Source organism: Sarcophilus harrisii, chromosome 2 (assembly GCF_902635505.1).
Source record: "Sarcophilus harrisii chromosome 2, mSarHar1.11, whole genome shotgun sequence".
Taxonomy (NCBI): domain Eukaryota; kingdom Metazoa; phylum Chordata; class Mammalia; order Dasyuromorphia; family Dasyuridae; genus Sarcophilus; species Sarcophilus harrisii.
In genome coordinates this window covers 624664504-624677846 of record NC_045427.1, presented here as the reverse complement: position 1 = coordinate 624677846, position 13343 = coordinate 624664504, and the positions used below count along the sequence as shown (strand labels likewise).

Genomic DNA, 13343 nt, shown 5'->3' with positions numbered 1-13343 from the left:
GAAGCCTTTCTCATCCCTCCATAATGCCAGTGCCTTCTTTCTCTTAATTATCTCCAATTTATATTATGTATTAATTTGTATGTAGTTGTTTATATGTTTTTCCTCCATTAGACTGTGAGCTCTTTGAGAAGGAGGGGCTGTCTTTAGCTTGCATTTAATAAATGCTTATTGACTTAATTGAGAAATGAATGTTTATTTAAATTATCAAGACAGCTATGGAGCTCTTTTTTTGCTCATGAGTCCCATGATTCTTAAATTCTTTTCTTAAATTTCTTAAATTTTTCTAAAATTCTTAAAATTTCTTAAATTCAGTTGCTTTTAATATGATAATTTAATATGATAATTCAGTTGCTTTAATATGATAATTAACATTTTCTTTTGTTTTTTTGGCTCTCTGACTTTAACATTTCATGCTGTGTCCTAGAGTTATTAATCTTATTTTTTATCTTTCCTTCATTGATCTCATTTATTTTCCAATTCTTTTCTCGTTTCATTTTCAAAATCATTTTTAAACTCTTGTTGTTGTTGTTTTTTTAATGCCAGGAATCTTGGTTGAACTTATGCCTAATCTGTGTTTTACTTTGAGACTTTACTTGTTGATATTTTAGAATCATTCCTGTCACCGTTGTGGCTCTTTATGGAGGAATTCTTTCTTTATGCCTTCTTCCCACAATAATCTCTGGCCTTTGGCTTTGTGTTAAGGCCATGTTCAAGCCTTTGTGGAAAGAGTGGTTGGATTGTGCTTGTCCATCCTGCCTTATATTCCTTTGAGTCCTATTGCTGTTTTCCCTGAATATTGAACTGTGTTCTCAAGCAAGCTTTCAGTGCATCCATAGCCATCTGATAAAGGACAAAGTCTGATCACTGTCTTCCTAAGCTGAGCTCTGCAAGCTCCTGAATAGGGTTGGCTCTGGGTAACACTTGATGGTTTGTCTGGCTGGAGCAGCAGTAGACTACTATGGACCCAGTCATTCTCAGCATATTCTGCCCATTACTTTCTTGTCTGGTCATTTGCTTGCAGGCTTCTCACTGGATTGGGGATTATGGCTGAAACCCTGCTTCACTCTTAAGGTTTAGAATCCCACAGATCTAGCAGCTCCATTCTATTCCTGCTCTTTGTCTAGTATCTACTCTTAGATCCTGACCATTCTTTGCCCTGTACTACCACTCCAGGCTTAAGTCCCAGCAACTGACCTAAATCCTTGGGAGCAGGTAACTTTTCGATCTGCACTGGATCTGTGACCCAACTGTGATTGCTGATTGCTCTTATTCCTGCTCCCTGCACAGCGCAGGCCCCTCTGTACTAGATCTGGGACTTCTTTTGCCCTGGTACATAGAGAGCAGGTCTCAGTTCAATCCTGGGGAAAGGGTAGTGACTGTTTCTGCTTTTTATTTGTATCCCCAGCACTTAGCATAATTCTGTGTGTCAATATATGCAACATGTTAAACACATATTGATTATGAACAAAGATTTTTCTTTCTTAAAAAGAAATTTGTTTTTTATTTCCATAAGTTTTTTTTCCCTAAATTCAATAGTATTTTATTTTTCCAGTTAACATGGAAAAATAGTTTTCAACATTCATTTTTGTAAGATTTTGAGGTCCAATTTTTTTTTCTTCCTTACCTCTCTCCTCCCCAAGACAGCAAGTAATCTGACATATGTTATACATGTATAATCATTTTAAACATATTTCCTTTATTAATTTATTTTTACATGTTGTATAATATTATGTTCTTGCCCCTCTAGTTAAGAAAACACACATCACACACATATATGTATGTGCATACTCAAAGAAAACATTAATCACAAATATTAATTCTCATTTTGGTCATGCTTGAAAATGCATCTCTTTCTCTCTCTCTCTCTCTCTCTCTCTCTCTCTCTCTCTCTCTCTCTCTCTCTCTCTCTCTCTCTCTCTCTCTTTGTCTCTCTCTCCCTCCTTTCCTTCCTCCCTCTCTTTGTCTCTCTCTCCCTTCATCTCTGTCTTTCTGTCTTTCTCTCCCTCATTCTAATTTTATCATACCTCCTGGCAGCAGGTGAGTGTCATGCTTCATTTACAGTATTCTGGCTTCATGATTTATCATTGTGCTCAAAGTTCTAAAATCTTTCAAAGCTGTTTTTTCTTTGTAATGCTGTGATTTCCCCCCCAGTTCTGCTCATTGCAAATCAATTCATAGATGTTTTCCCAGTTTTTTCCAAAAGCTTGTCAATTTCACAATTTCTTACCACCTTACATTCACATACTAAAATTTGTTTAGCCAATTTCCAGTAGGAGGACACTCCTTTAGTTTCCAGTTAGCTATTATGAAAAGAACTGCCATAAATATTTTTGTATATGTAGGTCTTTTTCTTCTTTATTTGATTTCTTTGGCATAGAACTAGTACGATGTTTTGGGATTCAGTTTCATCATTTGAGGGCCATTTGCTGTGTTAAGTTCTGGAAGAAGTAGGACAATAATTTTTTTGTATTCTTATTCCCAGCATTTATCATAATGCCTTAAACAAAATAATAATTACATGTTTCTTGAATTACATAAAATTTTCCTTTGCTTCAGAAATTATTTAGTAGACTGTGTTCTCCTTTGTGGCATATTAAGTTGACTTTGTATTGAATATCAGCGAAATTTTCTGCTCCTGAAACATGTTTTATTGGTTATTATTTTTAATGGATTTCATTATTTTTCCATTATTTTTTACTGGTATACAAGAATATGATGGAATTTTGTGTGCATATTTGTAATAGATGTTTTGTTGATTTCATAAGTACATAATTATGTAGTCTCTTATTTCTTTTTCATACATTATTTCAGTTGGCGATATTTCTAGTAATGTGTTGAATGGAAATATCAGCAGGCTGTTTTTGCTTCATTCTGTTTTTAAGAGAAATGATAGGAAGGTGTTCCCCAATTGAGAATAATGTTTGTTCTGAGTTTCAAGTAAAGACTTTTGTCATGTTAGAAGATGATCTTACTATGTTTAGGGATTTAATCATTGATGAATTTTCAACTTTGTTAAGTACTTTTTTCTGCAGCTTATAATGTAAGGTGATTTTTTTTCTTTCTTTTTTTCCTACATTATATTAATCATATCCTCTTACTCAATGCCATCTGTTATTCCTGGGGGGAAAGCCATCCTTGGTTGTGATGAGTAATACTTTTAATTTATTTCTTATATTCTTCATGAAAAAACTACATTTAACATTTTTTATGAGTGAAATTAATTTATAATCTTTTCAGTGTAGTTTTTATCAAGTTTTAAGATGAACACTATTGCCTCATGAAATAAATTTTATATACCATTTTTTTTCTGTATTTAAAGTTATCTATGTAACAAAAACTTGTTGTTTACAAAAGATTCTGATTCTCCTGGTGGTAAAGATTAGAAAGGGGAAGGAAAGGAAGAATTGGTACTTTGATATCTTTTTTCCTTTTTTACCCTTAGTGCTTTTCTTGGTTTAAATATTACCTCATGAAGAAGTCTTTGAAGCTTGGTCCTTGCACTTGCATTTCCCTGACAGATCTTGACTTCACCCCTTTTTCATATCTTTGCCTTTTCTCACACAGACTTTGCCTTTTCTTGTAAACAGTATATTGTTATATTGGATTTTAAAAATTCATTTTACAATTTTTAGAAGGGCTTTAGGCCATTCATTTTTAGTGTTAGAATGGTCATACTTCTCAAACCTTTTGTGGGTTATATTTTTCCCATGGTTAATGATATTTCTGTTTTGGATATTTCTTTGTCTTTTGGGTCAGACACAGTAGTAATTTTTGTTAATCTGCTTAAAAGCCTACAAATTCTAACTTTAAACACCAGAAACTAGACTATGTTCATTTGTTTTCCGTATTAGTAACCTTGTTTACATCTGTTAAGGGGTAGCATGGGAAATAACAAGCAGACCTGGGAACTGAGAAGGTCTGGGCCAAGTCCTGTCTCTGAAACACAGGATGGATGCCAGGCGAGGTCACTTGACCTCCCTCCCTATGCTCCTCTGCAAATCTAAGGCTCTAGTTTGTAGGGCAGGTGCTTCAAAGGAGAGGGGGAGCAATCCCATCTGGCTTCCGCCATAACCTAAAAACTCACTGCTCCAGCCTTAGAATTTGGCCAGATCTTAAGCTGAGCTTCCACATTCATTTAGTCCTCCCTTTGCCCACTTCCTCATCCTTGTGTCTCACTTTGCTTTTTACCTTTGTGTCACCTTCTTGCATTCTTTTATCATAGCAAAGTTCTTCTCCTGAAACCTATTCTTTGACATAGAGTTCTTTGATTTTGGTCTAGTGAAAAGAGCACCATATTAGGGTATCCAAACTGGACCAGGAATCCTGCCTTCGGAATTACCAAATCTGTGATCTGGTCAAGTCACTTCACCTTCTGGGGCTTAGTTTATTTGTAAAGTCACTTCCAAGTCTGAAGGTCCCCATTCCAGATGCATTTTGTGGTTTTATGCCTTGCTACCAAATCCTGGGTGTGCCAAGAGTCGTGGTGTAATTTTAAGCTTTAATAATTTCAGAAGTGTGAGTGCTACATGCATACCCAACAGTCATTGGAAACCTCAGGTTCTTCTGTACTTACTTAAATTGGTGAATTTTTTAACAAGTTGGATAGAGCCCCCTATTCATTATACAATGCACAATCAGTGGTTTCTGGATGACATGTTCTCATTAGGAGTTGTGCTTGGGCACCTCATCTAGTTCCATTAGACTTGTTTTTGTGGGGTCACATCCAAATTGCCACATACACATCAAAATATTTTTTGAATGATCTTTTTAAAACTGAGATCTCAATCACTGAGAAGCAGCTGCTGAAAGTTGTTACAAGTTTGAAAATCTGGACCAATCTATAAAACCACAAGATAGTAGTTATGTTGAAATTTAAAATAAGACATTATTTTAAAATTTTAACTCTTCTTAATATTTTTGTAAGTTTGTAATATTTATATTTCCAAAATTATTATAGTTTAAAACTGAACAAAGACTTTTGTAACAAACACCTTGCATAGTTGGCAGTTCTATGTTTTTTAAAGTTGAGTTTTATTTACCCTTTTTATTAGTTAATTGAAATAATTCTTGCTTTTTCTTAGTCTGTGCCTTAAAACTTAGAATATAACTCACAAAATTCTAGAATCTTAGCCTAAAACCTTAATTATCATCTAGTCTAATCCCAAAATTAGCTAGATTTGTAGCTAGTTGATAAAAGAGCCAGTTAGAATTCTTTCCATTTCTAACACTTTTCTTCTGATGAAAAGGTAACCTCCTAAAGCAGGCATGTCAAACATGGATAGGGCTGCATGTATCTGAGCCAGATAAATGTCTGTTTGGGAAATATTAGCAAAATACAGAAAAATAGAACAAAAGTAATATTAACATGAGATTTTCTAAGTCAGTATGGGGCCCATGGGGATTCAGATCTAGGTTTATTCTCCTTTCCATCCCCATCCCCATTTCTATTTGAGTTTGACACCAGTCTTTGTCTCAAGTCAGAAAGCATCTGAGTTCAAAACCAGCCTCTGACTTACAGCTGTGATCCTGAACAAATCACTTAATCTCTCTCTAACTCAGTTTTCACAACAGTCAAATGGGGATAAGAATAGTGCTTATCTGCTAGGATGGTTGTGAGGATCAAATGATAAAATATTTTTAAGTGCTTAGCACAGTGCCTGGCACATAGTACACACTTAATAAATGCTTCCTTTCCTTCTTTCTTCCCTCCTTTCTTTCTTCCCTCTGTGCTTCCCTTCCTCTGCTTCCCTCCTCCTCCCTCCCTTTTCCCACCCTCCCTTTTCCCCCTTCTTCCTTCTCTCCTTCCCTCTCTGTGCCAGGTGCTGTGCTAAGAGAGCAAGGAGTCAAAAGAAAAAAACAATGATCATGCCTTTGTCCCCAAAATGGAAATGTCCATCTGGAAAAATATAAATCGATTGATTCTAAGTCCTAAAAATCCGTAGCTATCAAGGATTCATATGTAAGTTGTTATAGATACTTACTTTTTCCTTTCCTTACATAAGTGCACCCCATTTTCTATACCACATATGATAGTGTATATTTATCAAGAAAGCAATAGGAGAATGGTCTTTGGTCAGGGAGACCTGGTTCCAGATCCTGCCTGTGACACATTTGAACTCAAGGCCTAGAACCAGACAGTCTACCTCTCAGTGCCCCAGGCAGCTCTCTTAAGATCATCATCTGTAGAGAAGATGATGATCTTGTTTAGTAGGGGGAGTTTCCACATTGGGATTTCCCTAAACCAGTGAATTTATATATCTAGACCAGAACCACTTTACATGAATATGTGAACATGTAAAACAATAGAGAGTACCCTGAACTGTAATGTGTAAACTTGATTTCTGTAGATTGAATCAGATTTTCTCATAAAGTTACATAACTTCAGAGAATCTTGTCTCACTGATTTCAGGAAAATAGAGGTGTTTAAGGGCAAGATAATTTGGTATTATTGAATGTTCATTTTCTACAAAGAATTTTGATTTGCTATATTATATTAAAGCCTTGACTCTAGATAGCAGCCTTCCTGAACCCTCAGATTTTTGAAGAATCTGGAATCTGGAAATAGCTAAAGTGAAAACACCCCCCAAACTTCTTTGGCAACAAAGAAGCATTCTTGAGCCCCCTCTGAATTCAGATGAGAAAATCTAACATCCTAAAAGTTTCCATCCAGCATACTCTGATCATCAGTAGCTCTTGAATACCAGTTTTTACAGAGAGCTGAGAAGTAATTAAATTCAAAAAAAATTAATGAAAAGCTCAGAAAACCAATCAGTGAGCAATTAATAAGTACTTAATTGTTTATCAGAACCTGGTAGGCATGGGAGAGTAGAACGAGGACATTCAGATGTGTCCTTGTGAAACTCAGATGGTCTTTGAACCTGAAACTCTTGTCAAGGGAGACAACCTGTATGTACTTTAATTAGTCTATAGAATGGTATTGCATGGTATTGTATCTTTGTTGAGATTGGGCAAGGCGGCCTGATTGTAGAAGCTTCAACTTAAGCAGAATTTGGAAGTCAGCAAGGGATCCTGCAGAATCAAGGTGAAGGAGGGGATGGGGAGCACAGAGGTCCAAGCTAGGAGATGGAAGATCATCTGTGAGAAAGAAGAATGATATAAGATTGGAAAGGACTTTTAAAAGTCTAGAGGCAACAGGAGCTGTTGGGAATTAGGGAAATCACAAAAGAAGGATGGGAGTGGTGAATATCCTTAATAGCAATTCTGACCCTGATTTATGGGATCATAGTTTTACCACTGGAAGGAACATTGGACATCATTTAGTCCAGCTACCTCCAAGAAAACTGAGATCTAAAGACTTTGTAGGGCTTGCCTCAGTGACACACAGCTAGTAGGTAAAGGCAAGATGTGAACCTAGGTCTCCAATTCCAGTGCCCTCTTTCTAGGCCCATAATGCTGCTCAGAAGTGATAAAGATTATGGCTGAGTGGTGAGATATCTCTAAAGCAGAAAAGAGAGCTAGGAATGAAAAGATGAGACAGCAGTTCTGTGAGCTTGGAGGTGTAGGAACAGCTTGCCTTTCTGCACTTCTGAATCCTGTGATTTTCAAAGTAAAACATTTCTCTAGTGACGGTCTAAGATATGAGAGCAGCACAGCAGAGCCAATTAGAGACATTGGGAAAAGGCGAAGAGGAAGATTGAGCTAACCTTGACAGACAGTGAAGCTTCTACTTGGTGAAAAAGGTAGACTCAAGAACATAGTGGTTGACTACTACAATCCATTGTTTTCTCCACCCTGTGTTAGGATCATGGCTGACTAGGGGCAGCCCTGTAAGCTGCCTAAATTGGAGCAGTGAGTGAACCTTTGCAAAAAGATCTAGAGATGCCTCTAAATGCCATTCTGGGGCTGATTGAAATGACAAAAGGTTTTTTGTAAACAAATCCAATTTCCTAGTTCATGTGTGTTTTCAGAATAGCTTTAGCATTTTAAATTTAGATACACTTAAAGAGTCTCGGTAGTAACTAATAAAAATTGTTTTTTTTCAAGAACTTGTGTCTACCTCCTAAATAACTTTCCAGTAATGCTGAAACTGGAGTAATTTAAGCAAGTTTATAATTTCTACCATGCAGGTATAAATCAGGACTCTGACTTAAATTATAAGAGGAAAAGAATCTCAGAATTAGAACAGATTTGGGAAGCTATCTGGTCCAAATTAACCAATTTCTATACCTAAAAAAGAATTATTTCTGTCTCATAACTGGACACACGGTCAGTCATGTAACCTTTATGTAAAGACCTCAGATAAGGGAGAACTCATCACCTTCTGCCTCTTTCTGAGGATGTATTGGTGTTGTGTATGCAGGCTCCCATAAAAGAAACCTTGAATATATTTACCGGTATCACATGGCTCACCTAAAAAATGAATGCATTACTAAACAAATGAAAATTTCTCCACCTGCTTCATCTTTTTCTACCTGCTTCATTCATCTTTTTCTACCTTCAATGAATTCAGAACCAACTAATCAAATCTATTTCTCTGTAAAAATAGTATACTTTTCCTTGAGAAAGCAAAATTTAACTTTTTTTTTTTTCACTTCCTTCCTGGTACTTAAAGTTACTTCACTTGATTCTATTTGTGGACTAGTCTAGTGTATTATTTAAACTACAGAATATATATATTTTTTTAAGATTGATGAGATATTTGCTCAATCTTGAAAGAGAAATTGTAGAAAAGATTTGTGTCTCAGGTGGAGATGACACTAACTAGTCTTTAAGGTCCTTTTTAGCTCATGAGACTGAAGTAAGACTAGATGTAATGATCTTCCTTAAGACTCTTCCAACCTGAACATCTACCTAATTCAACATAGCCTGACCATATTAACATCTTTGTTAATTAGAAATAAGCTCCATCTTGTGACTCTTTAGAAGACTGCAAGTAAATTAAATTTCAGTGACAGGTATTCTGCTTTTCACTGAAAAACCAGGTCATTTGTGCCACTTACTGTACTTCTAAGCTTTTGGCATAGATCTTGCCAACTTCAGCAGCCCTCAAGGGTAAATAATGTTGGGGAAGGAGCAGGGGGGGATTTTTATTCAAAGTTGAGGATAGGTTTGTCACTGACTTTAACTGTAATTGGTGGTTAAATAGGAGATTTTAAGTATTATAAATTAAGTGTAGAATTGTAAAAGCAAGATGGAATGGTAAAATGTTAATATGGACTAATTTGGAAAGAGGACCAAGTTAAAGAATATTTGAAAAAAAATAAAGCTTTTGAGTACATATCAAAACTCCAGAATAATCAACTAACCTAGTTTTCTCAAGTATAGATTTTGTTAAATCAGCATTGATGAATAGATAAGTTTCGATTTTATTTTAAAAGACTCACATATAATTAATATTCTAAAAAGGAATTTTGAAAATATATATTTCTTTTTTATCTACTTCAGTTTAGGATCTGATGCATTCTTTGTCCCCTCATCTCAATTGCCAGGACCCTAGTACTAGTATTTTTTCATCTAGGGTGTTCAGCATAGCTCTGAGCTCATAATAAATATTCAAGATATACTTGTTTTGCTACATTTTCCCAGCCCTTGCACTGAAATTCTTTGGTATTTTGGGATAGTCACCTGCCTGAAGAGGTTCAGGATATATTATGGTGATCTGCACCTTGACCAAGATGTGGAAGGCCTGGTAAATATGCTAGAGAAGAGTTTGCCAGAAAATAGGCACTCAGTAAATATTTGTTAAGTAAAGGAATGATGCATGGATGACTAAGTGGGGAAGCACTACTATCTCAATCTCATCCTTACTCCTAGAATGCTCCATGCTAGGCCAAAATCACTTTTTTGATTTATGGAAATAAAAGTTTTGGGAAGCACTAAATAAGATGCAATTCAAAAGACTTTATAATGCTGAAGTGAACCCTGTTCAGCTGCTTTGGATGAATAAGCCTTCCTTTCTGGAAAGATGTCATTTGGTATTTTGTACAAATACAGTTTATAAAATGCGGAGCCAGAATGGTGGTGACTCTTTTATACTTGTATGATGATTCTTTATCATTTTATGATCTTTCCTATATACTCTGAGTCTTCCTAGTAATTATATGAGAAAAGCAAAGAAGATCCCTCCATCTTTCAGATACGCATCTGAAGTCAAGGAAGGTTAAGGGACTTGCCAGCTTGTCCAGAGGAAGTCATGCAGTGAGGATGGGGAGGCAGTTCTGTAAAGAGGTCTTTGGTCATCCAGGGGAGATCTCTCTTGTTAGGCTTTGCCATCAAATCCAAGGACCCCCAGAGATGGGTGTTTCTAAAACATTGGTGGGAGGAAGCACAGAAATTATCAGTAGTCAGTATCATTTTCTTTTAAGACATAGTTGGTTTCTTTAATATTTTGCTTTATACAAGATTTTTAGTATATGCAGTGATTTTTCAGTCTACATTGAAATATAAAATTATTTCAATCCACAGGTCTTTTTCTCAGGCTTCATTCTCCCCTGTTGGCCACCACTGACCAATCCCTCTTCCTGGTTGCTATCTCTTCTTTCTTGGCTCCTGAGATGCCGCTCTCGGGGACCCCTCACACAGGGGTTAACCATTCCTTCTCTGTTGCATCCAATTCTAGTTACTTAAGTTGCCAGGAGCCCCCAATACTGTCCTAGCCCCTATGTCTTTTCCTACACCTTCCCCTTTGGGTTCTCATATATGCTTCTAAACTCAATTTCCGTTTATGGAATCAACACCTCCCTCATCCGGACTTTACCCGGGCCCCACCTTTCCAAATGCCTGTTGGCCATCTCTGAGACCTCTCAGCCCCTCCCAAGTTAGCTCACGAGGTTTCATCATCTTTGACTTTTTCTTCTCCCATCCCCCCATAACTAATCAGTGGCTAAGTCTGGTCACTTCTCTTTCCAAACTTTCTCTCTCGCCACCCTCATTCAGACTCCATCACGCCGTGTTGTCTGCCCCCATGTGGAGGACTTGAGGTTCTTTGAGACTTCTCTTCCAATTCCCAGGAAAGCCCTTGAGAACTGCTTTTATTCACTCACTTATTATGCTTTTCTTATCTGGACTCTTACAACTGCTTCTTACCTGGTCTTTCTGGCTCTAGCTTCTTACCTTTCCCATTCTAAATCTCCCTAAGGCATGGTCTGGCCATGCTCCTTAGCTGCTAAAAATCCTTCAGAAGTTACCTTATAAGAGAATATCAGCCCTTTTTAAGGCCCTCTACTACTCCTCTCAGGTTTATTTTCCATCCCCACCTAGAGTCTTAGCAGTTTAATTTTGACTGGCCTTAGTCTTTAAGGTTTTCTTCAAGCAATATCTCTTCCATAAAGATCTCTCTAATGCAGCTCCCAGACAGTCACAACACAGAACTTATACATTTCTTTTTCCCAAAAATGTTTCCTTCTCTTCAGATTTTCCTCATGCAGGGTATCTACACACTCAATGCTGCCCCATCACACCCTATCTTTTGTTGTATTTTTGCTTTATTATTCACCTGTCCTAGCTCCTCAGTCTTCTTAAAGACAGGTGTTTCTGTTTTTGTTTTTTGTTTTTGTATTTACTAATCTAGTGTAGTGTATCTCTCAGAGAAGCTTAATGTGAATTGAGTAGAACTGAATTGTTGTTCCTCAAGCTGATGTTTCATATCAGCTGAAAATTACTGGAAATGTATAATCAAAGATTATTAGTTTATCAAAAAAAATAGTTCTAAATTAAGGGAATCTTTTTAAAAATATAGAGTAAATCCTATATTTAAATCATGTGTAAGTTCATTCAAAACATTTTGGACTAAGCTAAATAATTCAGATCGCTATTATTTTTCACATTGTACTAGGATGACCATAACTTTGACACTGCTAGGTGAATTTTCAGGAAATATGTTGTGCTGAGTGGGATCTTATATAATTTTGTTTTATGCTAAGCTAATCGAAATATCTTGTCTCAAAACAGGTGAAAATACCCATCATCTTCCCCCTGTGAAAGCCCCTGTTCAGACCAAAAAGAAAACATCCAAGCATTGCTTTCTTTGTGGCAAGAAAACGGGACTAGCCACCAGCTATGAATGCAGGCAGGTTGCCTAGTTGGAAAAATTGAAATACTTTGTGTAGAGCCATCCAAGATGAGGATTTCTGCTGCCCCAACTCCATCCCTCAAACCCTACTCCCCAAAAGCTCAAGTGTAATTATTTACATTTCCATTGTTAGATGATGTTAAATTAATTGACTTTAATCAAACAGTTTTCTACCTTCATGATTGGCCTGAAATAATAGCCAGAAAAGAATATGTAAGTCCTTGAAAACAAACTGGGGTCCTGGAAACTCTTAGATGCATTAACAGAAGAATATAGATGATTATTTTTTTGTCCAAATCTCAGTAAGGGAAGAGGTTTGGTGTAATTAGATATGCTGTTATTAGAAAAGAAACTTAGAGAGTTGATAATCAGTTTGTGAAAATAAGGATAATTACATTGATGAACCTGGGAAGCATATATTCACAATTTTTTAAAATTTTCAAATGTACTTTTATGATGCAAATTTTTATCTTTTTAAAACTTTGGATTGCAATATATTTCCTTTTTTGAAAAATGAACCTTCCTGTTGAAGAGATCAGAGGTGAAAGGCTAAGAGTGAAAAATAAGTGCATTTTAATTCTTCATTTGCATTGAATTTTAATATGTTTTTGCTTTTCATGATAGCTATTGTTTTTTAATTCATGTAAGTACTAATTAATCCAATGAGAACCGCTTCCCTTGGGCTCACTCAGACTATGTAACTGAGGTTGCTTAACACAATTTTAATATATGTAATTTTCTTTTTTTTTTAAGTCATATTGATGATACCTTTTGTTCTTACCTACATCCTAGTCATTACTTGAGGTGGAAGAGAGGCTTCTTCCTTCCCTTATAACAAAGAACCAGTTAAGCAGAAGGGTTCCATACAATGGCTGTTCCTGACAAAAGTAGACAGGTGCTGAGTCCAGAGTTTCCCTCTTACCCCTGCCAAGGTGGTGAAATGTTTTTCAAGATCTGTTTTCTGGGTTCAGTATTACTTTTGCCATTACTTTTAAGGAGCTTTTAATTTATACGGAGTCATGTTTGAAAAGACCTCTCACATATATATTTTTAAAATTTCAAATGTCAGTGCTGGCTGATTTTAAATTTGATTTTCATCCACAATTAAATTCCCAAGATAACTTACCTTTCTTCTAAGTTTACAAGCTACAAGGGAAATTTTGAACATTGTTTTATGATGGTGTGGTTTTAATATTCTTTAGAGGACTAGGCCCCCATTCTATCACCTGAAGAGTGTTTTATTATAAAACGTAGTACTCCTGAATTAGCACAGTGGAGGGGTTGGTGGTTGGAAGATTATTTTATGGCTATA

The 13343-nt window shown here is 36.2% G+C and overlaps 1 protein-coding gene across 8 annotated transcripts in view; it reads left to right on the top strand.

Annotated features, from left to right (window-relative positions):
- ZFAND4 (zinc finger AN1-type containing 4) overlaps positions 1-13343 on the top strand; it is a 51935-nt gene that overhangs the window by 38187 nt on the left and 405 nt on the right. For 5 of the 8 annotated variants that reach the window (XR_004232560.1, XM_012541796.3, XM_031956711.1 and 2 more), the window contains one exon: positions 11911-12028. Coding sequence is in view for 5 of the 8 variants with exons in the window: in XM_012541796.3 (XP_012397250.1) it covers positions 11911-12028 (118 nt within the window). In the remaining 3 variants the exon portion in view is untranslated. Of the gene's footprint in view, positions 1-5819; positions 5960-11910; positions 12029-13343 lie in introns of those variants that run through there. The other 3 variants (XM_031956715.1, XM_031956716.1, XM_031956714.1) reach the window with 3 other exon arrangements.